This window comes from Myotis lucifugus, unplaced genomic scaffold (assembly GCF_000147115.1).
Source record: "Myotis lucifugus unplaced genomic scaffold, Myoluc2.0 scaffold_5, whole genome shotgun sequence".
Classification (NCBI taxonomy): Eukaryota; Metazoa; Chordata; class Mammalia; order Chiroptera; family Vespertilionidae; genus Myotis; species Myotis lucifugus.
Genome location: NW_005871053.1, coordinates 11,439,564 through 11,455,855, shown reverse-complemented (window position 1 = coordinate 11,455,855; position 16,292 = coordinate 11,439,564). Strand labels below are relative to the sequence as shown.

Sequence of the window (16,292 nt, the reverse complement as noted above, 5' to 3'; positions counted from 1 at the left end):
TTATGATGTGCTTAATATTGTTCTCCTCATCATGCATATTGAGATTAAATTTATGTCGCCTTTGCTGTTTCCTTGCTGAGTGAGCTGAAAGGACCAGTGAGCAGCTATTCCACGGAGCAATTCTAAAGGATAGAAAAATGTTATGAAGAGCCCCCTTAAATCACCACAGCTCTGAAAACAAAAGCAAATAAAAACGTCATTTCTGAAATTCATTGCTAATTGCTGGCAGAAAGTAAAGCACAGCTCCCTTTATGACAGGCACCTTCTGTATCAGAAAGATAGGCAGAGAAGGCCCGCACACAGAATAATGTTTCAGAGAATTTCTGAGTAACTTTTATTCTAAGTTAATATTAAATTTTTAAAAATCTATAAGTCTGATGATCTCTCACCTAAATTAAATATAATAAGAATTTAGACCGTTAAGGAAAACACACTTAGTTTGCACTAAGACGTGAACTAAATTTTCTCTTTTTTCCTTTTAGCATAAAATCTTCATCAGGTAGATACTATTAATTTCAGCATGAATCATGTGTTCAACTTAAAAGAAATAGTTTGGAGGCTAGGGTACTAGTAAATGAGGCTGAAACGTAAATAAAAAAACAAACAAAAAATTTCTTATATTTTAAACCAGATAAAAAAATTTTAATCTTTTTTTTCCCCTCCCAGAGATCTATGTATAAGTTCAGTAACAAAGCTGATTGGAGGGGGTAGGAGGGGGGACACCTTTGTCCAGTATTTGCTTTAATGTAAGGCTCTAGAAAGCCCAGTATAGGCCTGAATATCACTACAAGTGTGTGCTTTAAACCACTTTCATCTGTTGTTACTGTGGCATGACTCAAGTTGATCACATTAACAAATCGGGGTCACAGCAGGACTCTGATGGTCTGGAACATAGGGTTGGCCAGCGGTGGTTAGAAAGCACTGACTCAGACAGCAGGTTCTGGTGGGATTCTAGAATGAGAGTCGCTGGAGTACTGGGGGCCAGGAGGAAGGCACAGAACACTTGGGAGTGGAGAAGAAGGGAGGGACTTGGAAATGGAACAGAGTTGCATCCTACATACATGTGCTGTATGTGTTCAGCAAAAGCAAAGAGAATTAGAAGCTGAGGAGTGGAGTGATTCTGCCCACCCCAGTTCTGCTCAGTGAGCACATGTCCTGGAGAGAAACTGAGATGGGAGGTGGGCATCCTGGGGCCCATCTACCGCTTGTGGTGTGAGCATCTCCCCACTCTGACTACAACGCTAGGGTTGCCAGGGACATCGTTTTCACTCTTTTAGGTACAAACCAGTGGCTTCACCTGGTATCAGCAAAACAAACACAATTGTTCCCAACAGTGTGGAGGGAAAATATAAGTTGTGCTGGCCTTCCTGAGAGGTGGACATCGTCCAGCGCGTGCTTCCTAAGGCAGCTTCTAGGGCGATTTTGATGACCCTTGACTTTCGCTTTATGCCCTGAATGGAGCCTAACATCATTGACAGATAAAGTCTACTGAACGAAAGGACACTGACAAGAAATTCCTCCTAATTCTGCACTCTGACTAGGTCAAGTCAATGTGCCAGTGCAGAATCTACTTATAAGTTGGAGTTTGGACTAGAATACAGGTCTGGCGGTTGTGTTGCATCGGCCTTTTTAATAACATGGAGGAAAGTTGATGGCTAATTGAGCAAGGAACATTTTATTGTTTGAAATTATGACCATCTTAGCAAATGCACATACTGTGATTGAATCAATAGTCAATGATGTTTTGGAAAATGGATGTGGTACGTAAATGATTTTCTATTTTTCCTGGTTCAGAGCAAAATGCTCATTAAATTCTAGATGCATCCGGCTGCCGCATTTGCTGAATGCTGAGGGCGTAGGGAGGAATGCAGACACGGAGACACACCTCTATTTGAATCTGAAGGCTGGCAGAATGGGTGGCAATATTTGATACATTTAAATACAATTTTTTTGCCAGGCTTTTAAAATGCTCAGTCCACTTCACTGAACATTTACCCTGGTCCGACAATTGTAAGTGTGCACCCGGTTTCCTTTTTATATCCAAGTACCCAAAGTGCTTTCTCTACAACCCACGGGCTGCCCTTTGAAACTTTGCTGGGCAGCTTATCAACTTAGCAGAACAATTTCCTCTGAAGTTTCCCTGAGCAGTTTAATTATATGCCTTTTTTGTGTGGCAGTCAGACAGCTTTTAAACCCTGACATTTAGTGAACCAAAGGCACCGACTGAGTCAAGATCCTTTTGTTGTTTTTAAACCCACAGCTTGGTTTTGATCCCGCTGACAAAATGGCTGTTCTGCATCCCTTCACAGGTTCTAGAGCTAAGAAGAAGGTTTATAAGTCGGCTGCCTATATAAACTATGGCTGAATAGGCTCCTGTTGCAAAATGGCCGCGTTTAAACTAGGGCAGGAGAGAGGCTGAAAGGAGGTTTCAAGGGAAAATTCCAGAGTTGAGTTAGCTTGGATCGTCACGCAGAACTTAATGTGAACTTTCTCTGGGTAGGATTTTAACAGTGCGCTTGCGATTCCGGAAAGCACCTGCCTCCCTGAGAGGAGCCAGGCTGAGGAGTGGCTCTGAAGCAGGTGTTAGAGTGCCTTGCATGCCTATAACTGCGTTGGCTTTAGAATCAAGAACTGTATTAATATTTCCCTTATTTTCACATGATCCCTAGATTGTCTCTTCCTCACTTTCTACATATGGTTGGTCAGAAGTCCCTGCCTATCCTGACTCATAAAAGCCTCTGTCCCCGGCCTTCATCCCCATGACTCCTGACCTTTTGGCCCTGCCTCTCATGATTGCTTCAATACCTCCTAACAGAGGTCAAGCTTCTGGTGTCTTCCTGTTCTGTCCACCCTCCAATCTGCTGCCCAAGTCATCTTTCTAGAATACAAGTCTGAACAGAGTCGTCCTGCCTACCAGTAAAACCTGTCAATAGCGTACTCTTCTTATCTAATGGTATATTTTGCTACTGTAATATATGTGTGTGTTGCAATAAAGCCCATACCCCTAAGCAGGGCAGACTGTCATTCCCTGTTTCCCACCTTCCTTCCCCATCTCCCTGCCCTAGGGCCCTAGAACTCTTTGTCCCAACAATAGCCGAATGTTTAGAACACACACACACACACACACACACACACACACACACACACACACTCCTCATTCTTTCATGTTCCCTTTGCACACGATGTTCTTTTTCCAGGGATGCCCTTCCCCTTCTTGTTCACTTTCCATGCACTCATTTGTCCTTCAAACTCATTGTAAATGTTATATCCTCTAGGGCGACTTCTCAGATTGTCCCCCTTCATCCTACCTCAGCAGAGGTTGCCATTCCCTCTTCAGGGTCACCCTACTCCCTCAGGCACACCCCTAGTTCCACATGCCACACTCCTAATGACTCATGTGTGCATTCGTGGTGGTGGGCTCTTTGAGGGCAGAGACTGTGTTGTATTCATGTTTGAGTAATGGGTATGAACCGGGCAGTCACAAACTATTGAGAACAAAGAGGTAACTTTCTTTTCAGTAACGGAACCCAACTTTGTTCTTGAGTCTCTGGCCTGCCTAGAGGAGACAACCGATTTTAACTCATTCTGTTAAACTCAGTCCCACTGAGTGACTTTTTGGGGAAGAGGCAAATTCTAGTATTTATATCCCACGTTCACAGTCCAGTTCAAAGCTCAGCCATTTGGACAAGGACTAGTATTTTTAGAGCCTTTCTTTCTTCCCATTCCCTCTCCCTGAGTGGCACCTGGATCTGCATATAAGCAAATGCTTATGTGAAGCCATGACAGTGAGAGCAGGGCCTCAAATTGTGTGGTGACCCCCAGGTCCTTGTACTGTGTGCTTTTCCATGTCACCCCATGTCCCTGGTCCCTGATGCTCCTTCCTATCATGAGGTTCTCACTCTCTTTGACCTTCTCATTCAGATGTTAGCCTTGTCCCTGTCCCCAAATGGAGCATAAAGTTCTGAATCTCCTGCAAGTCATGAGCAGGGTGTAGGGAATTGTTATAATCCCAGAGTATACAAATGCTGCAACTCCACTCCATAAATCTGACATGCAATGGCAACTCTAGAAAGAACTGCTGCCTGTGGTGCCAGGATGGCAGACAGGAAGATTGGAAATGCAGTGCATTCCCACCCAAATATCAAGGGCATCCATGTTGCCTCTACTGGTCTATTCTTATCCTCAAAATGCATGTTTTAAAAAACAGTATTTATGTAAAATGAAAAATATCCAATATCCAATAAGTCACCATGCCATCTCTTTTGAATTTCTAAATAATGACTGTACTTTTACATTTCACTTGACAACTAAAAAAATCAACTTTTTGGACATACATTTTCACTCATAAATCATCTTGAATACACACACACACATACACACACACACACACAACTAGATTTAGCTGTGTAATGGAATTTTGAAGTTTAATTATTTCTACCTGGAGTTTTGTGGTCTGCAAATTTATTTTACTACATGGGGCTTTTATTCTTATCTTCTTTTTCTTTTTTCTTTTTGTATGTATTCCGCTGTTGTCTGTCTACCCTACATTTCCTCTTTAGCTGTGTAACGGGGGCTCAGTCACCGAGCTTGTCAAAGGTCTACTCATGTTCGGACAGCGGTTGGACGAAGCAGTGATCTCATACATCTTATATGGAGCCTTATTGGTAAGAAAGTCCAATGTTCTGGGGATGACAGCAGAAGAGGCAATTTGTCATGGGTTGGATCCCCATTTCATATTAACAAGGGGGAACGGCCCCATAATATAAAAGGTGTCTAACAGCAGGGGTGTTCGATTCTTAATAGGACTGTACTTGTTTTAAAATAACCATGCGAAATTTCCCTTTCTCTTCCCTGTTGTTTGGTGGTGGTGGGATGCCATGCAGGGCCTTCAGCATTTGCACAATAACCGAATCATCCACCGTGATGTCAAGGGGAATAACATTCTTCTGACAACAGAAGGAGGAGTTAAGCTCGTTGACTTTGGTAATGACTGTGTGTCGTTTGTTTTCTTGATGTGTGCAGTTACCCACAGGCAGCAATTTATTGCAGTCCCAGAAGACTGGGGCCTCTGCTACGCCACAGGCTGAGGGACTTTTCCCATCAAACACAGGCTGGCGAGTGGGGGGTTTACCAGATGGATCACCCTAAGAGAGCCTGTTTGTTCATCTATTTTCAGCTTTAGAAGCAATTTTATTAAAGAGAGAAAATAAAAAGTGTTTCAAAAGAAGAATTTGACAGAAAACCTTTTTGCTTTTATTTCATGTCTCAGGGCAATTGTCCATCATGTACATTTTGTCATTTCTTCATTTGCATATGAAAAGAGAAAGCAGTTTGGTTTTTCAAATGACTTTCTCTAGCCTTAGGCATACGTATTCCCAGGGAGCAGAAGGTAAACTAGTCCTTTGGGTCTGGGAACTAACCTCCCTGTAAATTGTGATTATTGCTGCTACACGTGAGGCTGGTTGAACTGGAAACATTGACAGGAAATGGAAGTGTGAGAAGAAATTCGGAGCAAAATGACCTAAGGCCAGAGAACTATTAAATATCCCCTTGCAACACTCATGTACTGGTAGTCACAAACCAACAAACCGGTTGGTTTTCCTTTTTAAGTTTATTAAATGGTTTAATCTTCTAAATCAGCGGTTTTCAACCTGTGGGTTGCCACCCCTTTGGGGGTCAAACGACCCTTTCACAGGGGTCGCCTAAGATCATCGGAAAACACATATATAATTACATATTGTTTTTGTGATTAATCACTATGCTTTAATTATGTTCAACTTGTAACAATGAAAATACATCCTGCATATCGGATATTTACATTACGATTCATAACAGTAGCAAAATTACAGTTATGAAGTAGCAATGAAAATAATTTTATGGTTGGGGGTCACCACAACACGAGGAACTGTATTAAAGGGTTGTGGCATTAGGAAGGTTGAGAACCACTGTTCTAAATGATTTCAACAACAGCTAGTACTCTAGCATGATTGTTACAAATAATGAGAATAAATTTACAGAAGCATTTTTTAAAATATATTTCTTTATTGATTTCAGAGAGGGAGAGAGAGATAGAAACATCAATGATAGGAGAGAATCATTGATTGGCTGCCTTCTGCATGTCCCCTACTGGGGATCAAGCCCGCAACCCAGGCATGTGCCCATGGCTGGAATCGAACCTGGGACCCTCCAGTCCACAGGCCGACACTCTATCCACTGAGCCAAACCGGCTAGGGCTACAGAAGCATTTTTGAAAATGTTCTTTAACAATGTCAATGTAATGGGAGAAAAGACCAATGATTTTTGACTAGTCTTTGCTTTATTGGTAAGAAAAAATTCAATGTTAAAATATATCAGCAAATCATTTGCTCAGAAGAAATTACTCAAAAATAAATGAAGTTAGCCCTAGCTGGCTTGGCTCAGTGGATAGAGCGTCGGCCAGGGGACTGAAGGGTCGTGGGTTCGATTCCGGTCAAGGGCATATGCCTGGGTTGTGGGCTTGATCCCCAGTAGGGGGTGTGCAGGAGGCAGCTGATCAATGATTCTCTCTCATCATTGATGTTTCTATCTCTCTCTCCCTCTCCCTTCCTCTCTGAAATCAATAAAAAAATAAAAAATAAATAAATGAAGTTACTTAGATGTAGTGGCCTATCTACTAAAGAGCAAGCAAAGGAAACTAGGGGTGGGAGGTGCACTTTAAGTTTTATACTCCTCTTTCTATATAAGGAATGGTATAACTCCACAAATGTGTTGATATAAAGAGAGTGGCTCAAGGCTAAGACAGGTAAAGTACATTGGAATTATATTGAAATTCAGGTCCTCAACACTGAGCCTTACATAATAATAACTTAGTCAATTTCTTTCCCCATTTGACAAACAGTTTTCTCGTTAGTTTTCTGGGTAAGATAAGGTACTGAAAACGTTTTATGTCCATACTGATGCTCTGTTATAGATAACACACACCAGTTTTCTTTCTCCATAAAATGAAAACCATTTTAAGAAAGAAATCACCTGAAATATATTGGAAATATGATATAAATATATTTTTGGTTGATCCTGGTTGTCGATATTTTCTTTTGATTCCAATTTTGCAGCAACGCGGGTAGAAATGCTTTTTAGGAAAAAAATTCTGGTGATGTAGATAGAGTGATAAATGCTTCCACATAGGGTCAGCAAACTAGGGTTTAGCTAAATCTGATCTGCCTCCTGTTTTTGTATGGCTTTTGAGCTAAGAATGTTTTTTTACATTTTTAAATAGTTGGGAAAAGAATCAAAAGAAGGATATTTTATGACGTGATAATTACATGCATCTATGAGTAAATTTTTAGTCAATGTGTGGTCTGTGGCTGGTTTTGCACTCTAATGGCAGAATTGAGAAGCTGAGATAGACCATAAGGCTCACAAAGCCTAAACTATTTATTATCTGATCTTTTATGGAAAAAGTTTGCCAACCCCTGGTCTAGCATCATCCTCTGCTCACTGCTCAATTCTGACGCCCTTGCCTTATAGGTGTGTCAGCTCAACTCACCAGTACACGTCTAAGGAGAAACACATCTGTTGGCACCCCCTTCTGGATGGCCCCTGAGGTAAGTAGAGGGCATCTATTTCTTTGTGTTGAGTGCCTTGATACTATGACTTTCTATGGGAAATTCATATGTTTCACAAAATGTTCAGAAAGAAGAAAATCCTTTATCCTCATTGAACTGTAAGTGTTATGGTTTGATGAGTGACAACGATGACACTTAATTTCAGAAAAGCGAGATTAAGTCACAGCTAGCCAATAGAATGCCTTCATGCAGTTAAAAAAGGTGTCCCTCCAGAAAATGCAGCTCTCTCCAAGGGTCATGGCTTCGACTCACCCAACTTTTATGTAAATTAGAAAAAGTCACCTTCCCTGGAGAGATGCAGCCCCAGTGACACAGGGCTTGATGAAGGGACAGATTTCAGCTCCAACTGGAAATACATGCAGTGTTCCTGGTTGTTCTTTTGTGGGGTTGCTGTTGTTGTTACCAGATACATAGCAGCTAGTCTTACGTATGTTTTCGTTTCCCAATTAAACCTGGAATTTGGTCCTAATTTAGTTTTGGCATCATCATGGAACGCTCTGTGAGATGATGCATGCGGAAGTTTGGAGAATCTCCCAGTAGATAAGGCATACCATGGCACACAGGTACAGTTTTCCTTGTACAGTTTCAGCATTTAATTCCACAGTATTCTGGCCTGTGCCTGAGAGCAGCCATCAGAGATTCAGCCCATGGGTTCTTTTTGTAAGAGTAAGTCCTTACAATAATCTTTTTAGAGTTCTTTCCATCTCCATTCTGCCCCCATGGTTGTCTTTCTTCGGTGTGTCTGCCAAGGTGACCTCCTACACGGTAATTGGCTCACAGTAGTCTGCTCACCTCTCTTCAATGGCTTCCTATTCTCTATGTCCCTCTCTTTCATACTTGGGTAATGGACAGGCCCATTTAAGAGAAAAAGAAAAATCCTTCAAATTCCAGTGTTTACTTAAATCTTAAATGTTTCTTAGGTTAAAAAAAATAAAACTAAGAAATAAACTCCTAATCACATATTTATAGAACTATAAAACGAAAAGAAAAAATATATTATGCAAAAAACGACAAACCCAGTAACATTCAAGTAAGCACCTTTAATTTACTGCGATGAATGACATTGTTTTCTGAGACTCGGTTGTCCTTTGCAAAGTGAATATGTTTCAGAGCCTGACAGCACAGATTACTTTAGGTTATTTTGTCAAACTTACTACCCTGTCCCATGTGGAGACATCATCTTACCACCACTTTATTTCAGCTGGGGTGCTCTCTTTGTTCAAATAGGACCTCCTTTGGCCTCTAACTGGCACATCTCTGGCTTGGTGCCAGCTTAACAATAAACTTAAGTCTGGTCACTGAAACTGTGGCAAATGGTCACCCAGATGATCTGGAATGTGTTTTTACTGCTATCCCTCCAATGTTATTATTATTAATACAATTATTATTAGAAAAAAACACAAAATAAAAATTTTCATAGGGATCTCGTGAACCTCACTTTGAGAAACACCACAGGGCAATATAAAAACTCCTTTGGACGGTGAACAAGCCCTTCAGTTCCAACCCTTATCTTGCTGTCAGCTGGGCTCTACGCTCTGGCAGGGACTTGGGACACCCAGCGCTCAGTATAGTGCTCGGTACAGAGTAGGTAGGTGCTCATGAGCATCTGTTGGAGGAATCTATCCATTGTTAAAGCAGCCAAAGGAGAAGATGAATTTGGAGGGTTATTTGAGGACAGCTTTATGACATTGGTATTAGCAAATTTCTCTGTAGATTTTAATTAACTAATTAATCAATTAATTAATTTTTTGTTAATCCTCACCTGAGCATATTTTTTTCATTGATTTTTTTTAGAGTGAATGGAAGGGAGGGGGAGAGACAGAGAGAGAAAAACATTGATGTGAGGGAAACACATCAGCTGATTGCCTCTTGCATGCACCCTCTAGGGACTGGGGGAGGAGCCTGCAACCGAGGTACAGGCCCTTGACCAGAAGTGAACCCAGGACCCTTCAATCCATAGGCGGACACTTTAACCACTGAGCAAACTGGCTAGGACTATAGATTTTAATTATTATTAAAGGAAAGCATAACTGAAGCTACTCAGCTCAAATGTGGGTGACATAACCAGGAAGACGGCGTTTCTCTTCTAATTCACGGGAAGCTGGTGTTCTCAGAATCACAGGGGGACACAGAGAGGGCTGAACAAATGGGCTTTGCTAGGTTCCTCCCTGCCTACTTGGTTCAGATTGAACTGTAGTTATCTGTGATGATATATCTTTTTCTGGAGCAGGTCGTCTATCTAAATGCCTTTTAGGCAGTTGGGGGGAAGGTTAAAGTTTCTTTCTGAGTCTTTAGATTTTTAAAAATCAGCAGAAATCAATATCCCAAAAGACATGTTTTGGGGTGGCAAACTCTGCTTCTCTTCGATGTGATGGCCTTACTAAGCTTCCACTTCTGCTTGTGTGAATAACTGCTCCTTAGATTAATTATGACAACAATGCACACAAGGCCAATGTCAGCGGAATAAAACCATTGCAGGCGACCAGTCCTTTTATGTTGAAAATGCAGCTGAAACATCCTTGATTCTATTTTATTTTTGAGATATTGAACCAAATTATTCTTTTCCCATTTCCATTTCCATTTTTGTTTCACCAGCTGGAGTAACTGCGATATTTAATTCAAATAGGCTGCACTGCAAACCAGGTAGTTAATGGAATGTGACCACACCACAATCAATTGTTGACGAGCGGTCCAAGTGCACAGTTCACTGGGGCAGCTCGAAGCTGCCGCTTGAATGGACTCTCATATGGTTAACATTTTCCACCTATTTCCTCTCACCGCCTCCTTTGGATGCTACTAAAGATGAAAAATGCTGGGTAAAAGCGGCATCCTCTCAGCAACGTAGGAGGAGAGAAACCCTAGGCGTTGCCCGGGACTTTGTGTGATAGCACTTTGAAACAATGCTACTGGGGAAATATTGTGTGGCATAGTCAAAGGGTTAACATAAAAGTCAAGATCAGTACAATTTTTTTTTTTTTTTTACAAACTGACTATGTCAGTAGCATACTGTGACACAGGGAAGACTATTTTAAGAGGGAAAGAAAAATGGGCAATGTAGAAACTACATATTGAACAGATTACCTGAACAAAATGACTTAAACAATAGGAAATTAAAATTCTCAGGTAAGTGTAGAGATAGGTGATTCCAGGGCTGATTGATTCAGCAGCTCAGTAAACCATCAAAACTCCAGGTTCTTCATTTCCCTGGTGTGACCCCTGCGAGCTGCATGGTGGTGGTGTTTGGCATTGACTTGGGCAGTTATGACAACATCACCTGTGAATATCTGAGGGGCGGTAGTGGCTGAGCTTTCCAACATCCACCATGCAAGTGCCAGGCACAAACAGACGCCGCCTTTCACTTTTGTGGGCTGCTCTGATGGCCAGTGGAGAGGTTAAGTGGGTTCTCCTCCCGTCCTGGGGTCGAAGCCTTGCCCAATCTGTCTTAGTTTCCTAGGCTGCCAGAACACAGCGTAAACTGGTGGCTTAAAGCAACTAGAATTTATTGTCTCAGTTCTGGAGACTAGAAGCCTGACATCAAGGTGTCAGCAGGGCTGTTGTCTCTAAAGTTTCTAGGGTCTTCCTTGCCTCTCTCCAGCTCCTGGCCGTTTGCTGGCAGTTTTTCGCCTTTTGGGCTGCCACGGCCAATCGCCAGTATCTGCCTCCGTTGTCACACACGTTCTCCCTGTGTCTGTCTTCACACGCCGGGCTCTCATAAGCACACCTGTCATTTTGGATTAGGGGTTCACCCTACTCAGTATGATGTCATCTTAACGAATTTCATCTGCAACAACCCTGTTTCCCAATAAGTTCACATTCTGAGGTACTGGGGGTTCGCACTTTAATACATCTTTTTTTTTTTGAGGACACAATTCAACCCATAACAACTCTCCAAATACTTAGCAGCTCTTAGCTACAGTAAATAATTCCAGTTTCCAAGGTAATCAGCCAGTCATTTGGAACCTACAGATCTGCATGTTACAGGTGCTCGCTTAGTTGGAGAGCTCAGCCTTGCCTGTCTTCTCTCTCTCTCTCTCTCTCTCTCTCTCTCTCTCTCTCTCTCCCCCTTAGGTGTCTGAGGCATACACAGTTCTTTCTGGATGTACCAAGCATAACAAATTGCCTTCCCACATAGGCCCTCAACACCTTCAGAATTTTGTTCTGTCCTACCTGCTCTCTGGCATTTTTTTTTATTATCTCCTGAGATGTGTGACCCAGGTTACTTCCCTCAACCTTCTGTGTACCTTGAGCCTCTGGTCTCCAAGCTTGTGACTTTAGCACTTTAGCCTGTAATACATATATTATATCTATATCTATATATCTATGTCTATATATCTATATCCATATCCATATCTATATCTATATCCATATTGATATCAATATCTATTCTATATCTATATCATCTATATCTATATTATACTCATACACACACAGTCTTTCCATTAGCCATGTTTATCTCTTTTCTCCTCCATTGTCTCCTGACACCCAATTTCTTATAGTAAATAATAAGAATAGTAGTGTCTGACATTTGCATAGAACTTCTAATGTTATATTTTAAGTGCTCACACCTACCTGTGAGGATGCCAGTTAGGCATCATTGCATTGATCTTACACATATGGGATCCAAGGCTCTGCCAAAATAAGTGCCCAGGGACACTGAGTGCATAAGTGGGCAGTAGTAACGGAAATCTATAGGTTGTAACTCACTGAACTAAGAGATTTTCAAAACAACCCACGCCCACTGTCATATTGGTATTGCTCAGCTAGTATTTGCCATCAGATACATACCAGATAATATCCTGGTCTGTAGCAAAAAGGGATACAAACTTAATTTATATGTATTTTTTTGGTGGCAGGGGTTTAAGGGTAGTTGATCCTTTCCCACCATCACACACACATAAGAATTAAACTGAATGTTTGTAAATCACTGGAACCCAAGACAAGGTTAACCAACGTTACCATTATTGTTTTTATTGAGGACATTTGTAGACTACGTTAAAATAACATACCTTTGGAGTCAGACCTTCAAGTTAATTGTATGCACTGGTGTGGCCATGGTGATCGTTAAAGTACTGCAGTACTTCTATTCTGGAGGGTAAATGGCTGCTGCCCAGAAGTGTTCCTCAGCCACCAGAGGTACGTGTCTGTTTCCCGGGAACACCCAGACCTTTTAATGGTCCAGTAACTACAGGGGTGATGTCTGTCGAGAGGGAACTCAAAGCCCAGCTCCAGCGCCGTGAGCCAGCCGATTGTCAGATAGTAGAACACTGTGCCTGCTAAGCAATGAGCAGTGGGAGGAACTTTCACTTCCTAAGGACCCACTAATGCACCAGGAACTGGGAAAGGTGCTTTTTAAGTACTTTATTCTCACAACAACTCTCTGTAGCAGATTTATTTTCTCCGTTTTATCACTGAGGAAAACAAGGCCCAAAGAGGTGTAGGAAACATCGCGCCTAAATCCGCATACCTAGTGAGCACTGGGGCTGTTTTGCTGTTCAGAGAGCCTGAGAATGCAAGTCCCATTTTGCAGACGAAGAAACTGAAACAGGGAGAGGATACTCTCCCTGCTAGTTCAGGGCAGACTTGGCCCAGAATTCAGGTTCCCCCGGGCCTTGTCCTCTTTGCTTTCATGTGTTCATATGGGATGTTCAGTGTGGAACATGTGTGCTGAGACAGCTCATACAACAAAGACATGCGGAGACGGGGTGCAAGAATCCTCTGACATTGGAGTATGAGACACATCATTAAAAAGACATACATGAAGGGACCTATCACCTATAATTTTTAGGTTGACTACACTTGCAATCTCACCAATGAGAGAAGCAGCCCATATATTAAGGATCTTGGCATCTTCCAAAACAGCCAAAGGTCTGTTGTTGTTGTTTTTTTGTATTAGAAAGCAGACGTGTGAATAAAATAAACATTTGCTTTTTTAAAAATTTATTTTTTCATTTTTACTTCCATCTGCTTCTTGTTGCAAACAAGAGCTAATCAGCTGAGCAGAGAAACAGATGTGCTGTGACAGCTCTCTCTGCCTGACAAAGGGTCCTTGACAGGGGATGGTTGCCATAACAACCAGCTTACACCAATGCAGGCTTTTTGCAACCACTCCTGCCTTCATTAATTATGGCACTCCTAGCTAAACGATACAATAATGCTATTTTGTTTGGCACTGCCAGGACTAGAGATGACAAATGAGATATTTTGTGTCAAAGGGCTGAAAAAGCCATAAAAGACAGAGCTAAAATATTATTGCCATCATTACCATTTTGTTCCCTGAGCTCTAACTATGGGTTGGTTTCCAAATAAGAGTGAGAATTTATTGACTGCTTACTATGTGCCCAACACGAAGTGCTTTCTGAGAATTAATTCATTTATAACCCTCACAACAACCCTATAAAGTCAGTGTTATTTCTAGTCCAATGTTTTAGATAAAGTAAATACATCATAGAAAGCATGGTTCTTGTCCTTGGACAAGTTAGTAGGTGATGCCATCAGGATTTGAACCCAGGAATTTGGTTTCAAAATCCTCTCTCTTAACCACTATACTAGAGCAACTTATTTGTGACCACCAGTGTACCTGATAAGATGTAAATTGTTTTTCTCCAATTTTTAAATTATTTTAAATGAAGAATTATCCTTTCTTATATGTTGAGGAAAATGTAATATTTCAACATGACTCTAGAAGTCAGTGTAATTACTGGCTTTTTCCAACCAAAAGAAGGACCTGGAAAAATAAAATAATACACTTCTTTAGAATAGAATTTAGGAGATTTATATTTTAGTTTTAGCTCTGCCACTTATTTTAAAAAAGTGATTGTAGTTCATTTATTTTAATATGGCTTTAGTTTTGGTAGAAAAGTTAAGAGCACAACTTTTGGAGTCAGACCTGGGAACAGCTTGTAGATACCTGCTTACACACCTAATCCAGGACCTCGTGCACGTTTCTGAATATCTCTGAGTAGTAAGATGGGGAGAAGTTAAAAGCGGTAGAATGAGAAGGAAAAGAAAAACAGCCTCAAAGGACAAAATGCAATGATGCACTGAAAGTGTTTGGCACAGTGCCGTGCTCTAAAAAAGGGGCACATGTTGCCCAGACCCCACCCCTCCCTACCTGTTCTCATCTGTAAGAAGACGAGATTGGCTTTGGTTGTCTCTGCCTCCAAGGTCCCCTCGATTTTTCAGAGAACATTGACGGTCTTGGGGAAACGCCTCTTCCAGCTCTCACACTCCATGGCTCTGGTGTTGCTCAGGGAAGGAAGGCAGGCTATCCCTCAGCTCCCAGTAAGGTCAGTGATGACACTGGTGAACCTTCAGGGTCATTTTTCTTTACTGTCTTGGGACTCCAGCTGCCAGTCATGTCACTGTGAGGCAGCTTTGGTTGCTCAGGAGATTCAAGTAAGGGGTTTAGACCCTTAGATGATTGGCCAAAAGACCTGTGCGTCTTCCCGCAAGGCATTCATCTCTGAGATTCTGTAGCTATTTGTGCTCATGGGTTCCCTCCAGTCTCTTATGTTCGCCTCTGAGAAGCAGACCCTGCCTGCATGCCCAGAGGGGTTCTGCTTTCGAGGGCCCTGAAGCACAACCCAGGAGCGTAGTCTCCTGGCGGGTTAGGGGCCCAGGGCGAAGGTGAAATGACTGGGTACAGCCCCAACTCTTAACTTCTGCTCCAGTGATAACTCCCTTCTTAGCTGGAACTCTGGGGCAATTGAGTCATATGTCATGTGTCAGGGTGGAGGTGGGAGGCTGGCCCTGGGTGGGTGGGGGTGGTGACATGTCATCACCCTCCTCCTGGTGGGACTAAATATAGGGCTGAAGCTCCCAGATGGGCAGAAGCACGTGAGGCCCTTATATTCCTCCCACCCCTGCTCAGTACTAAACAAGAAGTGTCCAAATGATGGCCTCCTTGAGCATTTGGAACTTTCCAGCTTGTTCTGCCACCCATCAGCTTGCCCACCCTCTTCATCCATCAAAGAGGAAGAACTGATGCTGTTCCCGCAGGGGCAGAAGTGTTTGCTGAAGGAATGTCAGAGCCGCCTCGGTTCCTCCTGAGCTCCGAGTCCCAACTTGCCCGATGCTTCAGTACCTCCTCTACCCTGCACCGGGCACAGGGGCTCAGCCCCAGAAGAGGGAATCCACCTCTAAGCCAAACTCTGCCTCTGACTGATGGTCACTGGGCTGTCAGAAGAAAGCAAAGGCGGCTGGGCAGTCAGCATTAGGAACGGGAGCCCAGAGGAGCCGTGGGGTGGGGGTGAAGCAGGGCCAGGTGGGGGTGGGCAGGCTAGTGTTCACAGTGCTCTGTTATGCCCCAGGTGATTTCCACACCTTCTTTAGGAAGTTAAAGGAAATTACTCACTGATGGGAATGTACATTCCCAAGGGCATGTCCTGGTTTGCATGGTGACATCAGCTTGAGGGAAGACAGAATCTAGAGACTACTTGCAGACAAGGGGCTATGACCATGTGGAAACACTCAGATATTCTGTTTGATTTGCTATTTCCCTTTTTAAAAAAATGTGTTGCGGAGGAGAGAAACATTTCCCCTCACTAGTTTCTTATTGTGGACTCAGGTGTCAGTTCTGTTACCTACTAGCTGTGTGACCTAGGAGTAGTTCTCTAACCTTCCTGAGTCTGTTTCCTTACCTGGGGTAGTAATACCCGACCTAACAAGCTGTAAAATGAACTGAATTGT

At 42.4% G+C, this 16,292-nt stretch overlaps 1 protein-coding gene across 1 annotated transcript in view; it reads left to right on the top strand.

Annotated features, from left to right (window-relative positions):
* The window catches only part of MYO3B (myosin IIIB), a 357,063-nt gene that overhangs the window by 13,481 nt on the left and 327,290 nt on the right, over positions 1-16,292 (top strand). The window contains exons 5-7 of the mRNA XM_023743517.1: positions 4,560-4,664; positions 4,884-4,983; positions 7,507-7,583. Of these exons, the coding sequence (XP_023599285.1) occupies positions 4,560-4,664; positions 4,884-4,983; positions 7,507-7,583 (282 nt within the window). The remainder of the gene's footprint in view (positions 1-4,559; positions 4,665-4,883; positions 4,984-7,506; positions 7,584-16,292) is intronic.